We start from the raw sequence: 20,821 nt of genomic DNA, 5'->3' as shown, positions 1-20,821 counted from the left end.
TTAGTCACTTGGCAGTACAGAACTTGAGTATCGTGGAGGAAAGCGACATGCTGTCAAAGCTTTTTGTCTTGCATTCATCAGGACAGACACAAAAATACCAAATTTCAAAGGGCACAACAATTTATATTAAATGAGAAAAGGGGTGCTGATTGGTTGGCAAGTCAGCTTTGATTGTTCGAGATATTGGCATAGCAAATGCACCAGGGAGCTATTGCAACCCCCCATGTTTTTGTTTATTCAAAAAAGGTGCAATGTCTGAACATATTCCTTTTGCCTGTAGAGGGCAGTTCCCTGCATATGAATATATGTTGCTTCTAACAAGCATAAAGTGCCCAGTCTACTTCAAATTACCCTGGAAGGGTAAAGTATATCAAAATTTAAACAACAGGTGAAACTATCCATTTCAAGCTGCTACTATACAGTGGCAACAAGATTGGTGTCTTCCTTCCATTAACAAGATGCTGTCAACAAGCCAAAAAGATGTTCTGCCTACCACACAAATGAGTATTGTGGTATATGAATTTCATTGCCGGTGTGATGCCAGGTAGGCCATATGTCCCAATGACTGACAGATCATGTCAAACAGCACATTCCCTTTGACCGTTCACAATAAGCAAAGTACTGACCGTACTCAGCCAACCCATGCTTGCAAAACTCAGATCATGTCTAACGTTAGATATGGGTTCTGCAATTGGGTAACATTTGCTGAAACAATCCTGTATGCTAAGAATTACCCTAACAATCAATTTAAGATTATCAGTTGGGCTCGTAATGTAGCTCACTTATGCTTGCTAGACATATATTCATATGCAGGGACCTGTGCCCTACAGGACAAAGGAATATGTCCAAGCGTTGCACCTTTTTTTTTAAATAAAAAAAAAGCATGGGACAATAAACTCCCTGTGCATTTGCCATGGCAATGTCTGAACATGCCAAACAATCAGCACCCTCTTTCTCACTCAGGATAAATTGTTGTTCCCTTTGGAATTGGGCATTCTTGCATTTGTCCTGATGAATGCAAGCTTCGACACCATGCCTCTTTTTCAGTAATATGTAATATATAGAAGATAAGCAGAAAGCATTGAATGAGAAAAGGTTAGAGATGTTTTATTCGTTGCCAAATTGTCACTGGAGGCATTTTACAAAGACTTAACAACATTTTGCTGGGGCATGGCACGCCATTACCTGCTTTTACATGGCTTACACGGTGTTCTATCAGGAAAAGAATGCACACATGGTGTGCATATGCCAGAAGGCTGTGAATCAACACAATCCTGAAGTCACATAGCCTAACCAGCTGATGCAAATTTGGACCATGTAACTCTTTAGAGTACAAACACGTTTCCATCTGTTCCTATTCAGATGAAGTTACATTGTTTCATAGTTTGCCATTGTGAGATTTGAACTCTTGATCTTGGGGTTACAAACCCAGTACCATAACCACTTGGCTATTTAGGCCAAGCACTTAAAGATAATAGGACTAAGTCTACTCCCCGTCGGGGAATCGAACCCCAGTCTCCCGCATGACAGGCGAGGATACTAACCACTATACTAACGAGGAACTGCTAAGCTTTTTTTTTAAGCCTACTGCACCTGGTATTCCCAGGCGGTCTCCCATCCAAGTACTAACCAGGCCTGAGTCTGCTTAGCTTCCGAGATCAGATGAGATCGGGCGTTTTTTTTTTTCAGACTAGTATGGCCGTAGACCATGCAACAAATTTGTTAATCAATCAGCAAAAAAAAAGTGTTAAGCTACACGATGGGTCCTGCACTAGCATTTCTTAAAGGACCAGGTCCCTAAATTGTACTTAAGGTAATTTTTAAAGACTTTTTTACTGCAAAGTATCTGTAAGTACTCAAGTGTTTTTGAAGGTGTTGTGGTGAATTTTTGGATTTTCTAAAGTGTCACTGCAGTCTCACAAAGATGGCAAAGGCTTCAGTGGCCTGTCCACAGAAAGGCTGCAGTAAGTATTGGAGCAGCTGTGCCAGTGACTCTGGGTCTTGAGCATGACCGTGAGATGGAGCAGAGACTGCAGAGTGAATAAGCTCTGCGCACTGCCCCCAACCAAGTTGTAGCCAGATTCCTCCATGCTCCTTGCCAGTGACAGGAGGTTATCTAGAAAGCCAGCTAATATACCCACCATCTAGGTGTGCAGCTTCATCAGCACTCTCCAGTTTGACACCCCATTGAAGTCCTTATCTGAGTCCTCTGCAGCAGAACTTGTCTGTGACTTTGTTTTCCAGTGAGCTGGTTAACAAGCCATCCTTTACCCTAGGCCTGACTGCAACCCACTTGCCTCCAGATGGCTCACAAAATGTGGACCCAACGCAATACTTGCCCCCAGTCCATGTACATAAAGTGGTAGTATCTGAACTGGTTGCTGCAAGTGCCTCTTCATTAGTGCTGCTACTCTCTCTCTTCCTCCTTGGGCTACTGTATGATTGGGAAGGCAGCAACTGTTGGGTCAAAAAGCAGATCAGAAGGGGAAGGGTGTTGTGGGGTAAGGGTGGTGGAAAGCAAGATGTTCATGGTCACATCATCAGCAGCTTGCTCATCATGGCAGGTTGAAGGGAGTGCTAGGAGTTGAGAGAGGCATAAGGTAAGAATATAGTGTCATCCTCAAGGTTTGCAGTGACAGTGGATGTCATGGCCCTATGATGCTGAGAGCCATATTCTCTGTAGGGCTCAAAGATACAGGCATGCTTGTCCTGTGCCAGTTCAGCCCTGCTCCCTTCTATTGCATAGCACCTTGTCCTGCAAGAGAGGGGGCAGAATGTCAGTGATTATATAGTGCTGTGTTTGGATGATATTCATGCCATAGTCCGAGGTATGCAGATGCAGAGAAAGGTGGGTGTGAGGCTGGTGGCATTGGTAGGTGTGTGAAGCTAAGGTGGAGTATCTGGATGTTAGGTGTGAGTCCTGAGTTCCATGAAGTTACACTGGGTGAGTGATGTGGGTGTGGTGCATTGAGCAGTGCGAGAGGTTGGAGATGTGGTGGATTGAGAATGTATTAACTGAACTTGACCACCCGTGAGAGATTATTAGTTTTCTTGTGGTACTGCTGCAAGGTCCTGGGGTCCAGGGAATTGTCTTCTCTGCCACCTGCCCCCTTCAGGAGGTAGTCCTTGAGGGCCTCCTGGCCCATGTGCAGAACATGGCATCTCTGCTCCTACACATCTGCATGACTAATGCCTCTCCAGCATGCATTCATCACCCTGGGGCCCTCCCTCTGCCTTGCCGTTTCAATTTTCATCTTTAAAATTCAAGCAATATTATTTGCTGCAGCTTCTCTGTAAAAGGGGAAGCTTGCCTTTCAGAAGAGCAGGCTGACTACACAACACAACCTCAAAACACTGTTATGTTCCTTGTTGAGAGCCGACGCAGCAAAAGCACAAAGGGAACTTCAGCAGCTCCACGCTACAGTCAGGTAAATGAGGTGGGAACTCCATGTTTGCATGCAGCCCACCTCCAATGGAACTAGTGAGGACAGGTCATGATTCATGACCCCCGCGCCAAGAAGAGGCAATCAAATTTTTAATCCTTATCATCCCATAAAGTCTTATGCATAACAGAAAATGTACAATCCATTCCAATTATTTAATCCGCAAGTGAAAAATGCTTCTCAATTTCCTGTAACTTGAAATGGTTGTGAACTGGTGCAAATCTTGGCCAAATGCAGGCGATGTCAAAATCAGTCTATTCTCCAGGGCAAACTTTTTTTTATTTGCTCATGGGTTGGGGGCATCACTGTCTAGGCCAGCATTTATTTCCTATCCCCAAATGCCCTTGAGAAGGTAGTGGTGAAGCATATTCTTGAACCACTGCAGTCCTTGTGGTTTAGGTGCACCCACAGTGCTGTTAGGAAGGGACCTACAGGATTTTGACCCCATGACATTGAAGGAACAGCAATATATTTCCAAGTCAGGATGGTGTCTGGCTTGGAGGGGAACTTGCAGATGATGGTGTTCCATGCAACTGCTGCCCTTGCCCTTCTAGGTGGTAGAGGTCATGGGTTTGGAAGGTCCTATCGAAGGAGCCTTGGTGAGCTGGTACATTGAGTCTTGTAGATGTTACACACAGCTGTCACAGTCCATCGATGACAGAGGGATTGAGTGCTTAAGGTGGTGGATGGGATGCCAATCAAGCGGGCTGCTTTGTCCTGGATGTTGTTGAGCTTCTTGAATGTTGTTGGATCTGCACACATCCAGACAAGTGGAGAGTGTTCCATAATACTCTTGAATTGTGTGTTACAAATGATGGACAGGCTTTGGGAGTCAGGAGATGAGTTACTCTCTGCAAAATTCCTAGCCTCTGATCTGCTCTTGTAGACAAAGTATTTATACGGCTGGTCCAGTTCATTTTCTGGTCAATGGTAACTCCAGGTTGCTGGCAGTGGGGGATTCAGCAATGGTAATGTCACTGAATATCAAGGGGAGATGGTTGGATTCTCTCTTATTGGAGATGGTCATTGCCTGGCACTGTGTGGCGTGAATGTCACTTGCCACTTATCAGCCCAAGCCTAAGGTCATGCTGCAAGTAGACGTTGACTGCTTCAATATCTGAGGAATCATGAATGGTGTTGATGTGCAATCATCAGTGAACATCCCCACTTCTGACTTTATGATGGAAGGAAGGTCAGTAATGAAGCAACTGAAGTTGGTTGGCCTCGGACATTACCCTAAGGAACTATTGCAGTGACTGAGGTGATTGACCTCAAACAACCATCTTCCTTTGTGTTAGGTGAGAGTTTACCCCCCCGAATCCCATTGACTTCAGTTTTGCTTGGGCTCCTTGATACCACATTCAGTCAAATACTGCCTTGACATCAAGGGCAGTCACTCTCACCTCACCTCTGGAGTTCAGCTCTTTTGTCCATGTTTTGATCAAGACTGTAATGAAGTCAGGAGCTGAGTGGCCCTGGCAGAACCCAAACTGAGCATCAGCAAGCAGGTTATTGCTGAGTAAGTGCGTTTGATAGTGCTGTCAACAACACCTTCCATCACTTTGCTGATGATGGAGGGTGGGGCGGTAATCTTTCGGGTTGGATTTGTCCTGCTTTTGTGGACAGGGCATACCTGGACAATTTTCTTTGGGAGTCAGGAGATGAGTTACTCTCTGCAAAATTCCCAGCCTCTGATCTGCTCTTGTAGACAAAGTAGATACCAGTGTTGTAGCTGAACTGGAACAGCTTGGCTAGGGGCACGGTTCATTCTGGTGCACAAGTCTTCTGTACTATTGCCGCAATGTTGCCAGGGCCCAAAGCCTTTGCAGTATCGAGTGCTTTCAGCCGTTTCTTGACATCACATTGAGTGAATTGAATTAGCTGAAGACTGGCAACTGTGATGCTGGGGACCTCAGGCGGAGGCCAAGATGGATTATCCAAATGCACTTCTGGCTGAAGATGGTTCCAAATGCTTCAGCCTTGTCTTTTGCACTGACGTGCTGGATTACCCCATCATTGGGGGTGGAGATATTTGTGGAGCTTCCACCTCCTGTTAGCTGAATACAATTCTGCTGTTGATAGCCCACACCACGTCATGGGTGCCCAGTTTTGAGTTGCTAGATCTGTTATTTACTTGCATATTGTGTTGGTAAACACATACTCTAGGTCTTAAGAGCAATGACTCATCTATAGAATTGGTACAAAATTTTGAATGGAGAAAAATAGCTAGATAGCCAAACCAACAGCAACAAATGAGGCCTCCTGAAGTATGTGGTTTAAGGAAAGAGTCATAATTAAAGGATTTTTTTCTTTAGTTAATTCTCTTACATTCCCTCCTGTCCTCTAGGTTTTTCTCTCTTGTGAGTGTACATTTCCATGGGTGCCAGTCATTATTTACTGAAGAGCTTATTGAACATTGCTAGACTATTCAGCTTTGATGAAGGGGTCCTCCTTAGGAGAAACTAATTCTGTCTGCACCTAATGCCCATTTCATGAACAGTTCAGCAGCAGTTGCTGGATACTGATCAGGAATGGGAAATCTACACAGTTTTGCTCCTCCTTTATCAGTAGTGCTAAGATAAACTGTAAGCATCCCATCAACAACATGTCTAAGATCAGCTAATTCAACTTGGGCAGGACCAACCAAACTCAATATCCTGCTGGCCTATGTGGTTTAGCTACTCATTGGATAATCCAGTTAAGCTAATATGGAGAAGTGGGGAGAGAAAGCTGCAGAAAGCATCTTTGAAATAATTATCTATTACACAGAGTACCATATTGCATTAAATAAAGAAATAATAGCAATACTTTGCTACAACACAAACATGAGAAACTCAGATTTTACTAACATCATATTGTAAGGACTTGTCATCTGAATTCACTGTTGTACTTTAAAATGATTAAGGTAAATACAGATGAAAGAGTCCATTAGGCCCATCGTGGCTCATGGGAATGTGTGGAAAAGTGAATATTTCACTTGTCATTGTCCCTAGCCTCCATCATGACGTTTAATCATATCTTGAATTAATTTAGCACTGACTCGAGGAGGCAAATAATCTATTTCTGTGCTGTAGTTATTTAAATCTAAGATTGTCACCTCTACTACTCTGCCAGGATGACAATCCCTGGGGCATTCATTAGAATTAACATTAACTCCTCAGGTTCAGAAACATAATACAAATAGGTTAATTTTGCAGATGATGCTTAATAACAAGGATTAGTAAAGTATAAAGAGGCAGCCGAAAATTTATGAATGGAGATAAATTGTCCAAATGATGGCAGATAAAATTGCAGATAAATATGGGTAAATGTGTTGCACTGCATAAAGAATAAATGGGGGTCACAAGTACACTGCGAATGATGTAGATCTAGCTAAACATAAGGTAGAAAGAAATCCTGAGTGACGTTTAACGTACCAAACTACTAACCAGTGAAATAAACAAAGTGAACAAAATGCTGAATTATATTGCTAAACCATAAGTTGGAAAACTCAATTCAAACTGTAATTGCATTGGTCAGGCTTTACCTTAAGTATAATAGATAATGTTTGGACACTAAGGCACATGAAAAACATTCAAGCCATGGTGCTGGTAAAGAGAATAGTACTAAGGTTGACTGCTGGTCTTGAACAGAGGTATAAGAAAAGATTTGGGAAATTGTAGGTGTTTAGTTTGGAAAGTAATCAAATGGGGGCATCTAAAGAAGTGCATGCTGGCAGAGGTAAATACAGAAGAATATTTTAAGGTATACCAAGGCAGGAAAACAAGGGGCATGAACTAAAGATGTTGAAATGTCAATTTAAGAGAGATGTCAAGAAAAAATTCTAAAATTGACCAATGTTTGACATATTGTTTGCTGTTGGTACTGGGTTCCATATTATTGGGCATAGAGGTCTATTACACACCTAACATTCATTGCATATCAAAATGTCATCTGATAGAACATGCAAGCTTGAAAGATCAGATGGATCAGAAAGGTATATCTGCATTTTCCAAAGCCAGAGTTATATGCATCTAGAATGTATTCATCGAATAGTTCATTGAATTTCATCCATTTCATCCCATAATCATTATCAGTATGATTTTCACATTAACATCCAGGTTTCATTAATTATTTTCATTAGATACTTTCATAGTGGATATAGTAATCCGAATGCTCTAATGTCATTCTAAATTCTAGTGATTGTAGGACTGAAAGCTTTCAAGTCCAAACATACAACCTATAGATGCCCCCCTGCAGAATACCACAAATAAAAATTTGAAACTTTAAAGATTAAATGAAACATTTCCTTACCTAACACTGCCTTTAGTTGTTCTCAGAACAGTGGCAGCAAAGCTTTGTGTAACACCCACCAAACTGATTCCATCCACTTCCACAATCTGATCATTCACCTGGATCCTTTAAGAAAGGTCAGAGACAAAATCGTAATCATAAATTATTGCCTATACTGAACGAGAGAGAAAAAACAATTCTTATCAACTTTCATAGCAGTGTTTTGGCAATAACACAGCTGAACCTCCTGAAGGCACACTAATAGGATATTATCTTCAATTAACCACTTTAGTTCCCTATTGATATTTCCAGAACTGTTCTCAAGTAATGCACTGTGCTCTTACCAATATGGAAAATGGTCTGAAGATACATTACAGGGATGAATTTGTATTATTGGTAACATTGGGTAATCCTTATATTTTCAGTTTCACTTCTATCTTGTAGTCAAAATCAGTAAATAATTAGATTACACAATTGTGTAATTACACAATAGGTCAACTGCTACATTTGTTTTCCCAAATATAATTCTGTAGCCCATTAGTAATAATGCACTAGGCATAATTTTTATAACATTAAAAGAGTTACAAATATTATACCTAGTGCAGTATTACACTTGCCTGTAGGCATTTCAGCAAAACATTTTTAAAAAATGGACTATCTGCCTTGTATCAAGTATTAAGAGCATGTCACTTTGGTAAGTCAGGTGGATGACTAGTATTAAATTGGCATAAAAAAGACAACACTGTTTTGTCCGTTCCTCTTATGAACGAGATCCTGTCAAAGTTCATTATGTATTACCTTGCCCATTGAATATTTAAAGAAAATAACCAACAAGTAAATTAACTAAAGCTACAATTAGCTTGTGAAGGTGTCACATTGAATATTGTTTCATCTGCTGCGCTTGCTTAGATACTCTACACAAGTGTTGATTTGTTGATTCCTGTTATTCTGCTAACTTTTTTGGGATCACGGGTGGGTCGCTAATGGAGAGGCAGAAACATAATCCTACTTGATGAGCAAGACAGATGTGCAATCTGGCAAGAAGCAAGAATCATCAGGCAGTAGCCAGGAACATTGGAAGCAAGCCTAATTTTCACTGATCTCAAGTGGGTAGCACTACAGGCTCCATCCATTGGAGATGGTGGAGGGAAGTCTGGCTTGAATGCCAAAAATAGGCATGACAAAAACAGCAAGGGAGATTTACAGGCACCACTCCAGATATTGCTCCAGAAATAGAGTGGGCTGGACATCAGCAACAAAGCTGAAAAAGGTCATGTGCGGTGCAGAGCTAAACAAACACAAAAGACCAGTTGGCAAGATACAATACTGCCCAAATTGAGGGCTGTAATTTTGCCACTGCTGCTAAATCTGAATACAGGAGGCAATCCCGCAGTGAGGTAGGGAGGCAAAGAGATGTAGAGAGGGTATTCCAGTGCTTGGGACCTCGGCAACTAAAGGCATGGCCACCAATCGCACAGCAACTAAAACTGGGAATGCACGAGAGGCCAGGATTAGAGGAGCGCAGCTATCTTAGAGGATTGTGGGGCTGGAAGAGTTAACAGAGATAGGGAGGGGTGCAGTCACAAAAAGATTTGAAAACAAGGATGAGAAATTTAAAACCAAGACATATTGACCGAGACCCAACGTAAGTCAGCAAGCACAGGGTGATAGGGGATCGGGACTTGGTGCAAATTAAGTCAGGGGCAGCAGAGTTTTGGTTGACCTCAAGATAACAGATTAGAATGTGGGAGACCAGCCAGGAATGCATCGATAAAGTCGACTTCAGAGGTAACGAAAGCCAGCAGATTATCCATCAGATTAGCGATCTCAAAAAATGTACTCAGTCGCACTGTTTCTAACAGTAGATTCCAGTAACTTCCTCACAACTTATGTTAAACTAAAAGGTCTTCAGTTTCCTGGTTTCTTCTTCCATTCCTTCTTAAATAATGGAGTGACATTTGCAATTTTCCAGTCGAAAAGGTACAATGCCCTAATCTCAAGATCTTTACAAAATTATGATTAATACATCTGTAATTTCCTTCCTTATTTATTTTAACACTCTGGAAACCATCAGATCCTGGAGATTTTTCTATCTTAATTCCACTACCATTTTTTAAAAAACATAAAATCCAATAAACTCTTCCCCTTGGACCCTTGGTATTTTGGCCTCTTCCCCCACACACACTATTAATTTCACAAATTCACAATCTGTTGATTATATTGCCTTGCCTGCAACTGAATTTAATGGGTCCACATTCCGTCCAACATTGTCTTTTTATTAATAGGTTTATGAAACCTTGACTGTTAATTTTAATATTCCTTGAAAATTTTTAGCCGATACTTTTACCCTAAAAACCAAAAAAGTTGACTAATTAGGAAATAGAGATAGTTTAAGTAAGTTATATTGGTATTTGTGGGTGTTAGGAATGAATTTTAGTTTTAATATTTAAATTCGATTTGTGTTTCTGTATGTGTGTGTTAAGAAAATGTCAAGTTGAGTTTTAGTTTCACTTTAAAAGGTGCCTGCGTTTCAAATCAGGGTTTATGACTGTAAGTGAAGTTAAGCAAGAAAAACTGGGCAGTTGTCTAGCAACAGGGGTCCAGAGAGGCAGGACCTTCCTACAGACACACACAGAAGAAACTAGAAACAGCAGGTTTAAGTTCAGTTTTGAAGACAGATGCCAGGCAGAAGCAACCTAGAAGGGGCGGATAGCCAGTCCCAAGCTAAAGAAGAAAGTCCACAAGAATCCAGGGGAGTGGAACAGGAGAAAGTCCCGAGCAGATCTTCTAGTCAAAGGAAGGGCAGGAACCTGGAAAAGGTCCTGTTAAGTGAAGTTAACATTGAGAGGCAGAGAAAGGCTCTAAGTTTCGAGCTCCAAGCTGCAGAAAGCAGAGTCAAAGTGATATAATAAAGTTCTGTTGCTCTTTGTGAAGCAATGTGAAGCAATGGTGTACTGTTGACAGCTGAGTCGGTGAGAGGGAGAGTGCATGGAACAAAGTTTGAATGCATGTGTGTGACCCAGGGGAGCAGAACAATGGAAGGAGAGTTCGAAAATCTGGAACTCTTGCGGAAGGCGTCTGAGAGAAAGTATCGGTTTGGAAGAAGATTCCAAAGCGAGTTCTTGGAAAGAGGAGATTGGAAACCCTCGTCTGAAAGAGACCAGAGGGACCAGTTGGTTTATGGTGTGACAAGTGCCTGGGGGGAGTTGAGGAGAAATTCATAGCATCTGTCTGGGGTGGCATATGTCACTTGGTTTCAGAGTGTGGTGTGTCTGACCACAGGTCACCAAGTGGTTTACATAGACTGTATACTTACTGTGAACATTAGGGTATAAGATAGCTTTCGTAACTTGTGTTATCCTTAGAAATCTATAAATATCTCTAACGGTATAGTTGTGGGTGAAGGAGTATTGTAATATAGTTCATCTTTTCTTGTTTAGTAAATGTTCTATGCTTTTGTTAAAAGTTCATCAGCTGACTCCAGTGACTCTGTCCAGTAGCCACTCTCCATGTATCTAAACAAACAAATAAAAGTTAGGATCTATAAAACTGGGTTTCACCCTGGCTTGTCCAGTGGTAACCTTAGCAGGGGATCATAGCATAATGCTCTTCAAGGAATGGAACCTACCCAATCTAGCCTAACATGTGACTTTGGTGTCTTAATATACAGCAAACTCTTAATACCTTCAGGAGCAGCCCAACAATCCACTCAGTTGCACTAAGTAGGACACTAAGAGAAATATCAGCAACAATCCAAGTATTGATCATGACAAAACTCAGGCATTCCCAGGCTATTTGACGTTCTAACATCTGGAAACTGATAGTCAAGGTAGAAAGTAGCCTCGCAGGCTAATCATGAGAAAGGGTCTGAGTATAGCTATCAGCCAATAAAACAGGCTTCTCCATCACTGTCAACCACCAGAAATGGAGCAATGAACTATACAAACCGGTGCTTGTAGCCCCTGGAAACTCCAAAATTGGTTTTGGGATTCTATAAACTCTCATGGAGTCATGTCATACAAGGTGAACAAAACACCCTTCTGATTACGAGTGCCACTTCCAACTTACAAATCAGTATGCCACCTTGTACAATACTAGAAAGCAGCATTGGAGCAAGTATACAGAATGTATTCAGATTTCAATGTTCACCATGAGTGGTTTGATAGAGTTAAGCTGGTTGAGTAACGAAGGACATGATTAGTCCTACTTGGTGGTTAGGGAATCAAGGGAATAACCTAATTGGCTGCATCCTCATCACCCTACCTACTGGTCACAGTATACAATTTTGCCACTGCAATGGCGCACAGCATGTCACAGATGCCCAGCACTGGGTTCCTAGATCTTTTCTTAGTCTGTCCCATTTAACACAATGGCCATACTACATAATAGAGGATCCTCTCACTGTGAAGACCAGAGTTTGTCTTTGCAAGGACTGTGTAGATACTTATATCTATGATAGCATTAGTCATAAGGGCCCCAGCATAGCTCAAGCAAAGACAAAACAGTCTTCATTGAGGGCATCTTTCATCCCTACAACAGTCTTGAATATGATTAAGGGCAGACCTAGCAAACCAAACTGTGCATGTATTAAGTGTTGTGAGAAAGCAATCAGCAGTAGCAAAATTGTATAACACTACGTCTGTAACCACATACCCTACTGCAACCCTCCATAAAATAGAGATTCAACTCTGACTCAATGGTAAGTGTAGATGGACACGCTAGAAGCATGAACAGCCATACCTCAGAATCATAAATAATTATAGCGCAGGAGGCGCCATTCGGCCCACTGTGTCTGCACTGGCTCTCCGAATAAGCAATTCACCTCTTGCCATCTCCCTTCTTCCTATTTACCCTACACATTATTCCTTTTCAGAAAAGTCCAATTCCCTTTTGAATGCCTCTCAGGCAATGCATTCCAAACCCCAAGCAATCATTGCTTGAAAATGATTTTCCTCATGTTGTTTTTGCTTCTTTTGCCAGTTACTTTAAACCTCTGCCCTCTCATTCCCAATCCTTCTGTGAGTGGGAAAAATTCCTCCCTCCCTACTCTGTCCAGACTCCTCATGATTTTAAATACCTCCATCAAATTTCCCCTTAGCCTTTTCTTCTCCAAAGAAAACAATCAGAACTTCTCCGATCTATCTTCATTACTTAAATCACTCGTCCCTGGAACCATTTCCATGAATTGTTTCTACAGTTTCTCAAATGCCTTCACATCTTTCCTAAAATGCAACACCTAGAAATGGGTGCAATATTCCGGCTGAGGCGGAACTAACAATTTATTTAAATTCAACATAATCTCCTCTTGTACTCTACTGTTCTCTGCAGCCGTGAGCGTGAGTCCCAAAGCTGTGTTGGCTGCCCAGTGCCAGGGTTAAGGACATCTCCTCAGGGCTGGAGAGGAACTTGGAATGGGAGTGGAGGGATCCAGTTGTTGTCGTCCATTTTGGTACCAACGACATTGATAGCACTAGGAAGGGGGTTCTGCTGAAAGAACCTGAACAGTTAGGAGCTAAATTAAAAAGCAGAACCTCCAAGGTAATAATCTCGGGATTACTACCTGAACCACGGGCAAACTGGCGTAGGGTAAATAAAGTGAAAGAGTTAAATGTGCGGTTCAAAGATTGGTGTGGGAGGAATGGGTTTCAGTTCATGGGGCACTGGCATCAGTACTGGGTTAGAAGAGAGCTGTTCCGGTGGGATGGGCTTCATTTGAACCATACTGGGACCAGTGTCCTGGTGAATTGAATAACTAGGGCTGTAGAGGGGGCTTTAAACTAAATAGAGGTGGGGAGAGTTCCGGAAAGGGGTTAAGTAGGCTTACAAAGAAAAAGAGTGTGGCAGCATTGCAGGGCAGCTATTTAGGTAATGATATCCAGAGTGTGACAGGAAGGGACAGTGTGTACAAACATAAGAAAACAGCAGCAAATAGAGCCAAAGGGGGAAAAAATGGAAAAAAAGGCAAAATGGCTCTTTACTTAAATGCACATAGTAATCGGAACAAAATAAATGAATTAAAGGTACAAATAGAGGTTAATGTGTTATGATCTTATAGCCATTACAGAGACATGGTTACAAGGAGATCAAAGCTGGGAACTAAATATTCAGGGCTATGTGACTTTTCGAAAGGACAAGCAGTAAGTAAAGGGTCGTGAGATAGCTTTGTTAGTACAAGATGGAATAAGTACAATAGCAAGAAATGATCTTGGATCGGAAGATGTGGAATCCATATATACGCATGCAGTATATGAAATAAGGTCAATGACCTTGTGGCACAGATTGAAATTGGCAGGTGTGATGTGGTGGGCATCACGAAGACACAGCTGCAAGGGGATCAGGACTGGAAGCTAAATATCCAAGGATATACATCCTATCGAAAAGATAGGCAGGTTGGCAGAGGGGGTGGGGTTGCTTTGTTAGTAAGAAATGAAATTAAATTGATAGCAAGAAATGCTGTAGGGTCAGCTGATGTAGAATCTGTGTGGGTAGAGTTGAGCAACCGCAAAGGTAAAAAAACCATAATGGGAGTTATGTACAGGCCTCCGAACAGTAGTCAGGATGTGTGGCACACGATACACTAGGAGATAGAAAAGGTGTGTAAGAAAGGCAAGGTTACAGTGAACATGGGGGATTTCAATATGCAGGTAGACTGGGAAAATCAGGTTGGTAGTGGATCCCAAGAAAAGGAATTTGTGGAATGTCTACGAGATGGCTTTTTGGAGCAGCTTGTGGTGGAGCCCACCAGGGAACAGGCAATTCTAGATTTAGTGATGTGTAATGAGGCAGATTTGATAAGGGAGCTTAAGGTGAAGGAACCCTTAGGAGGAAGTGACCATAATTTGACAGAATTTACCCTACAATTTGAGAGGAAAAAGCTGGAATCAGATGTAATGGTATTACAATTGAATAAAGGCAACTGCAGAGGCATGAGGGAGGAGCTGGCCAGAATTGACTGGGAGATGAGCCTAGCAGGAAAGACAGTGGAACAGCAATGGCAGGAGTTTCTGGGAGTAATTTGGGAGACACAGCAAACATTCATCCCTAGGAAGAAGAAGCATACTAAAGGGAGGACGAGGCAACCATGGCTGACAAGGGAAGTCAGGGACAGCATAAAAGCTAAAGAGAAAGCATACAATGTGGCAAAGAGCAGTGGGAAACCAGGGGATTGGGAAGCCTACAAAGACCAACAGAGGACAACTAAAAAAGAAATAAGGAGGGAGAAGATTAAATATGAGAGTAAACTAGCCAGTAATATAAAAAAATTGCAAGCATTTTTTTTTTAGATATATAAAGGGTAAGAGAGAGGCAAAAATAGACATTGGGCCGCTGGAAAATGACACTGGAGAAGTAGTCGTGGGGAACAAAAAAATGGTGGAGGAACTGAATAGGTACTTTGCGTCAGTCTTCACAGTGGAAGACACGAGTGACATCCCCAAAGTTCAAAAGAGTCGGTGGGCAGAGGTGTGTATGATGACCATTACCAAGGAGAAGGTGCTAGGAAAACTGAAAGGTCTGAAGGTGGATAAATCACCTGGACCAGATGGATTACACCCCAGAGTTCTGAAGGAGATAGCTGAAGAGATAGTGGAGGAGTTAGTGGTGATCTTTCAGGAATCACTGGGGTCAGGGAGGGTCCCAGAGGACTGGAAAATCGCTAATGTAACCCCCCCGTTTAAGAAGGGAGTGAGGCAAAAGACGGGAAATTACAGGCCGACTGGTCTGACCACAGTCATTGGTAAGATTTTAGAGTTCATTATTAAGGATGAGATTTCAGAATACTTGGAAGTGCATGGTAAAATCGGGCAAAGTCAGCATGGTTTCGTCAAGGGGAAGTCATGCCTGACAAATCTGTTGGAATTCTTTGAGGAGGTAACAAGTAGGTTAGACAAAGGAGAGCCAATGGATGTTATCTACTTGGACTTCCGGAAGGCCTTTGACAAGGTGCTGCACAGGAGGCTGCTCAGTAAGATAAGAGCCCATGGTGTTGGAGGCAAGGTACTAGCATGGCTAGAAGATTGGCAGTCTGGTAGGAGGCAGAGAGTAGGGATAAGGGGGTCCTTCTCAGGATGGCGACAGGTGACTAGTGGAGTTCCGCAGGGGTCAGCGTTGGGACAACAACTTTTCACTTTATACATTAATGATCTAGATGAAGGAACTGAGGGCATCCTGGCTAAGTTTGCAGATGATACAAAGATACGTGAAGGGACAGGTAGCATTGAGGAGGCGGGGAGGCTGCAGAAGGATTTGGACAGGTTAAGAGAATGGGCAAAGAAGTGGCAGATGGAATACAATGTGGGCAAGTGTGAGGTCATGCACTTTGGTAGGAAGAATAGAGGCATAGTTTCTAAATGGGGAGAGAGTTCAGAAATCTGGAGTGCAAAGGGATTTGGGAGTCCTAGTCCAGGATTCTCTTAAGGTTAATTTGCAGGTTGAGTCAGTAGTTAGAAAGGCAAATGTAATGTTGGCATTTATTTCAAGAGGACTAGAATATAAAAGCAGGGATGTGCTGCTGAGCCTTTATAAGGCTGTGGTCAAACCACATTTAGAATATTGTGAGCAATTTTGGACCCCGTGTCTCAGGAAGGATGTGCTGGCCCTGGAGAGGATCCAGAGGAGGTTCACAAGAATGATCCCAGGAATGAAAGGCTTAACATATGAGGAACGTTTGAGGACTCTGGGTCTATACTCGATGGAGTTTAGAAGGATGAAGGGGGATCTGATTGAAACTTACAGAATATTGAAAGGCCTGGATAGAGTGGACGTGGGAAAGATGTTTCCATTAGTAGGAGAGACTAGGACCCGAGGGCACAGCCTCTGAGTAAAGGGAAGACTTTTAGAACAGAGATGAGGAGAAACTTCTTTAGCCAGAGAGTGATGAATCTGTGGAATTCATTGCCACAGAAGGCTGTGGAGGCCAGGTCATTGAGTGTATTTCAGACCGATAGATAGGTTCTTGATTGGTAAGGGGATCAAAGGTTACAGGGAGAAGGCGGGAGAATGGGGTTGAGAAACTCATCAGCCATGATTGAATGGCGGAGCAGACTCGATGAGCCGAATGGCCTAATTTCTGCTCTTATGTCTTATGGTCTTGTGGTCATATGGGTGGAGGCAAGAAATAACAAGGGGAATAAGACACTGCTGGGAGTAGTCTATAGGCCCCCTAACAGTAGCTATGCAGTAGGACAGAGAATAAATCAGGTAAATAATGAGGGCATGTGAAAATGGCAGTACATTAATCAAGGGTGACTTAATCTCCATGTAGATTGGGAAAATCAAATTGGCAGGCGTAGCCACAAGCAAGAATTCAGAGTGTGTGTTCGGGACAGTTTCCTAGAACAATATGTTGTGGGTCCAACTAGGGACGGGTTATTTTGAATCTGGTAATGGGTAAGGAGGCAGGTTTAATAAATGATCTCAGAGTAAAAGATCCCCTCGGAAACAGTGACCATAACATGGTAGAATTTAGCATTCAGTTTGAGAGTGAGAAACTTAGCTTGGAAACAACTGTGCTAAATTTAAATAAGGGTAATTACAAAGGAATGAGGGCAGAGTTGGCTGGGGTGGACTGGAAAAGGAGTGTAGCAGAAAAGACAGTGATGAACAATGGCAGACGTTTAAGAAAATAGTTCATGACTCACAACAAAGATATATCCCAATGAGGAAGGGAGATTGTTAGAAGGGGATAAACCAACCATGGTTAACCAAGGAAGTTAAGGATAGTATCAAAGTGAAAGAAAAAATATACTATGTGGCAAACATTAGTGGTGAGCTGGAGGATTGGAAAAGTCTTAAAAACCAACAGATGACAAAAAAAGGAGAAAATAAACTTTAAGGGTAAACTAGCAAGTAATATAAAAATGGACAGTAAGAGCTTCTTTAAATATATAAAGGAGCGAGAGGCCAAAGTCAACATAGGCCTCTTAGATAATGAGGCTGGGGAAATAACAATTGGGAACCAGGAAATGAGAGAGGGAGTTGAATAAATACTTTGCATCAGTCTTCACGGTAGAAGACACTAATAGCATACCAAAATATTAAATAATCATGAGGCAAAATGGGGGAAGGAAATAAATACAATAACTATCACTAGGGAAAAGTACGAGGGAAACTAATGGGGCTAAAGGCCAAAAAGTCACTTGGATATTAAAGGAAATAGCTGCAGAGATAGTGGATGCATTGGTAGTAATCTTCCAAGAATCCTTAGATTCTGGAAAACTGTCAATGTAACACCCTTATTCAAAAGGGGAGGGAGACAAAAAGCAGGTAACTATAGGCCAGTTAGCTTAAAATTTGTCATTGGGAAAATGTTAGAGTCTATTATAAAGGATGTAACAGCAAGGCATTTAGAAATGCTCAATATAATCAAGCAGAGTCAGCATGGCTTCATGAAGGGGAAATCATGCCTGACAAATTTATTAGAATTCTCTAAGGAGGTAACAAGCAGGACAGATGAAGGGGAACCAGTAGATGTAGTATATTTGGATTTCCAGAAAGCAATCGATAAGGTACCTCACATAAGGCTACTTAATAAGGTAAGAGCCCATGGTGTTGGGGGTAGTATATTAGCACGGATAGATGACTGGCTAACTAATAGAAGATAGAGAGTTGCGATTTGGGGGACATTTTCAGAATGGCGACCTGTAACTAGTGGAGTGCCACAGGGATCAGTGCTTTGGCCACAATTACTTACAATATATATTAATGACTTGGATGAGGGAAGTGAATGTACTATTGCCAAGTTTGCAGATGACACAAAAATAGGTTGGAAGGCAAGTCCAGAGGGATATGGACAGGTTAAGCGAGTGGGCAAAAATGTGGCAGATGGAATATAATATAGGAAAGTATGAGGTTATGCACTTTGGCAGAAAGAACAAAGGAGCTGAATATTACTTAGATGGAGAAAGACTGAAGCAAGTTGCAGCACTGAGGGATTTGGGGGTCCTCGTGCATGAATCACAAATAGCTAGCATACAAGCAGGCAATAGGTAAAGGAAATGGAATGTTGACCTTTATTTCAAAGGGAATGGAGTATAAAAATAGGGTAATCTTGCTAAAACTATACAAAGCACTAGTTAGACCACACCTAGAATACTGCGAACAGCTTTGGTCCCCTTATCTAAGGAAAGATATACTGGCATTGGAGGCAGTCCAGAGAAGGTTCACTGGGTTGATCCCGGGAATGGAGGGATTTTCTCATGAGGAGAGGATGAGTAGGTTGGGCCTGTACTCATTGGAGTTTAGAAGAATGAGAGCCGACGTTATTGAAACATAAAAGATTCTTAATGGGCTTGATTGGATAGATGCTGAGAGGTTGTTCCCCCTTGTGGGAGAGTCTAGGGCCAGGGAACAAAATCTCAGACGTATGGGGGGCGCCCATTTAAAACAGAGATGAGGAGGAAATTTTTCTCTCAGAGGGTGGTCAATCTGTGGAATTCTTAACCACAGAGGGCTGTAGAGGGTGAGTCATTAAGTATATTCAAGGCTGAGATAGACAGATTTTTAATCAGTAAGGGAATCAAGGGTTATGGGGAAAAGGCAGCAAAGTGGAGTTGAGGATTATCAGATCACCCATGATCTCATTGAATGGCGGTGCAGGCTCTAGGTGCTGAATGGCTTACTTTTGCTCTTACATCTTATGGTCTGATGCCCCTATTAATAAAGCCGAGAACACTGTATGCTTTATTAACCGTGCTCTCAAACTGTCCTGCCACCTTCAATGACTTATGCACATATTCACCCAGGTCCCTCTGCTTCTCTGTCCCCTTTACAGTTGCATCCTTTATTTTATGCTGTCTTTTTATGTTCTTTGTACCAAAATGAATCACATTTCTCTGCGGTGAACTCATCTGCCACCTGTCCGCCCATTCTACCAACTTGCTAATGTCCTTTCGAAATTCTATGCTTTGCTCCTCACAGTTCACAACGCTTCAAAGTTTCATATCATCCACAAATTTTGAAACTGTGCCCAGTACATCAAAGCCTAGGTCTTTAATATATCAGGAAGAGCAAGAGTCCCAACACTGACCCAGGGGAACTCCACTACAACAAACGTTCTTCCTAAAAACATCTATTGCCTACTACTTTCTGTTTCTTGTCACTCAGCCAATTTTGTATTCATGTTGCTACTTTCCTTTTTATTTCATGAGCTATATGATCATAATATGATTGAATTTTACATCTAGGTTGAGGGAGAGAAGTGTGGGTCTAAAACTAGTTTTTTAAACTTAAATAAGGGCAATGAAAGTAGAGCTGGCTAAAGTGAACTGGCAAATTAGGGGATAGGTCAGTAAAGATGCAGTGGCAGACATTTAAGGGGCTATTTCAGAATATACAGAATAGATACATTTTAACAAGGAAGAAAATTTCCAAAAATTCCAAATTCCAACCACCATCTGTGGTTAACTAAAAAAGTTAAAGATAGTATCAATCTTAAAGAAAAAGCATAGAATTGCACAAGGATTGATTGCAGGTCAGAAGATTGGACATGATATTAAAAAAAACAGTAACGAATGACTAAAAGATTATAAGGAGGGAAAAATTAGAGTACATGAGAAGGCTAGCTAGAAATATAAAGACAGATACTATGAGTTTCTATAGATATTTTAAAAAAAGGAATTGTTGTAGTTAACTAACTGAGCATTGCTCCTATAGAAAATCAGTCTGGGCAATTAATAATGGAAAATGGCAGTATATGGCAGAAGAATTAAACAAATATTTTGCATCAGTCTTCAGAGGATATAAGTGATGTCCCAGAAATAGCTGTAAATCAGGAAATGGAAAGGTAGGGGGGTGAAACTCAGGAAAAAAAAAATCACCAAGGGAGTGGTACTGTGCAAATTGTTGGAGCTGCAAGCCAATCCCCTGGTCTTGATGGGCTTCATCCTAGGGTCTTAAAAGAAGTGGTTAGGGAGATAGTTGATGTGTTAGATTTAATTTTCCAAAATTCCTTAGGTTCGAGGAAGGTTTCATTAGATTGGAAAATAACTAATGTAACACCTTTATTCAAAAAGGGAGGGAGACAGAAAGCAGGAAACTACAGGTCAGTTAGCTTAACAACTGTCACATGGAAAATGTTAGAAGCTATTATTAAAGACATATAGCAGGGC

The 20,821-nt window shown here is 41.7% G+C and overlaps 1 protein-coding gene, 1 non-coding gene and 1 pseudogene across 8 annotated transcripts in view; all 3 read right to left on the bottom strand.

Moving 5' to 3' along the window:
• ppp1r9a (protein phosphatase 1, regulatory subunit 9A) overlaps positions 1–20,821 on the bottom strand; it is a 354,624-nt gene that overhangs the window by 142,503 nt on the left and 191,300 nt on the right. For all 7 annotated transcript variants that reach the window (XM_041184446.1, XM_041184448.1, XM_041184451.1 and 4 more), the window contains exon 4: positions 7,737–7,841. In XM_041184446.1, the coding sequence (XP_041040380.1) occupies positions 7,737–7,841 (105 nt within the window). The remainder of the gene's footprint in view (positions 1–7,736; positions 7,842–20,821) is intronic.
• Positions 1,490–1,561, bottom strand: trnad-guc. The gene has a single exon. It is a non-coding gene; the product is annotated as a tRNA-Asp (tRNA).
• On the bottom strand, positions 1,582–1,707 carry LOC121276669 (annotated as a pseudogene).

This window comes from Carcharodon carcharias, chromosome 3, assembly GCF_017639515.1.
Source record: "Carcharodon carcharias isolate sCarCar2 chromosome 3, sCarCar2.pri, whole genome shotgun sequence".
Lineage (NCBI taxonomy): Eukaryota > Metazoa > Chordata > Chondrichthyes > Lamniformes > Lamnidae > Carcharodon > Carcharodon carcharias.
This window is presented reverse-complemented; position numbering and strand designations above follow the sequence as displayed.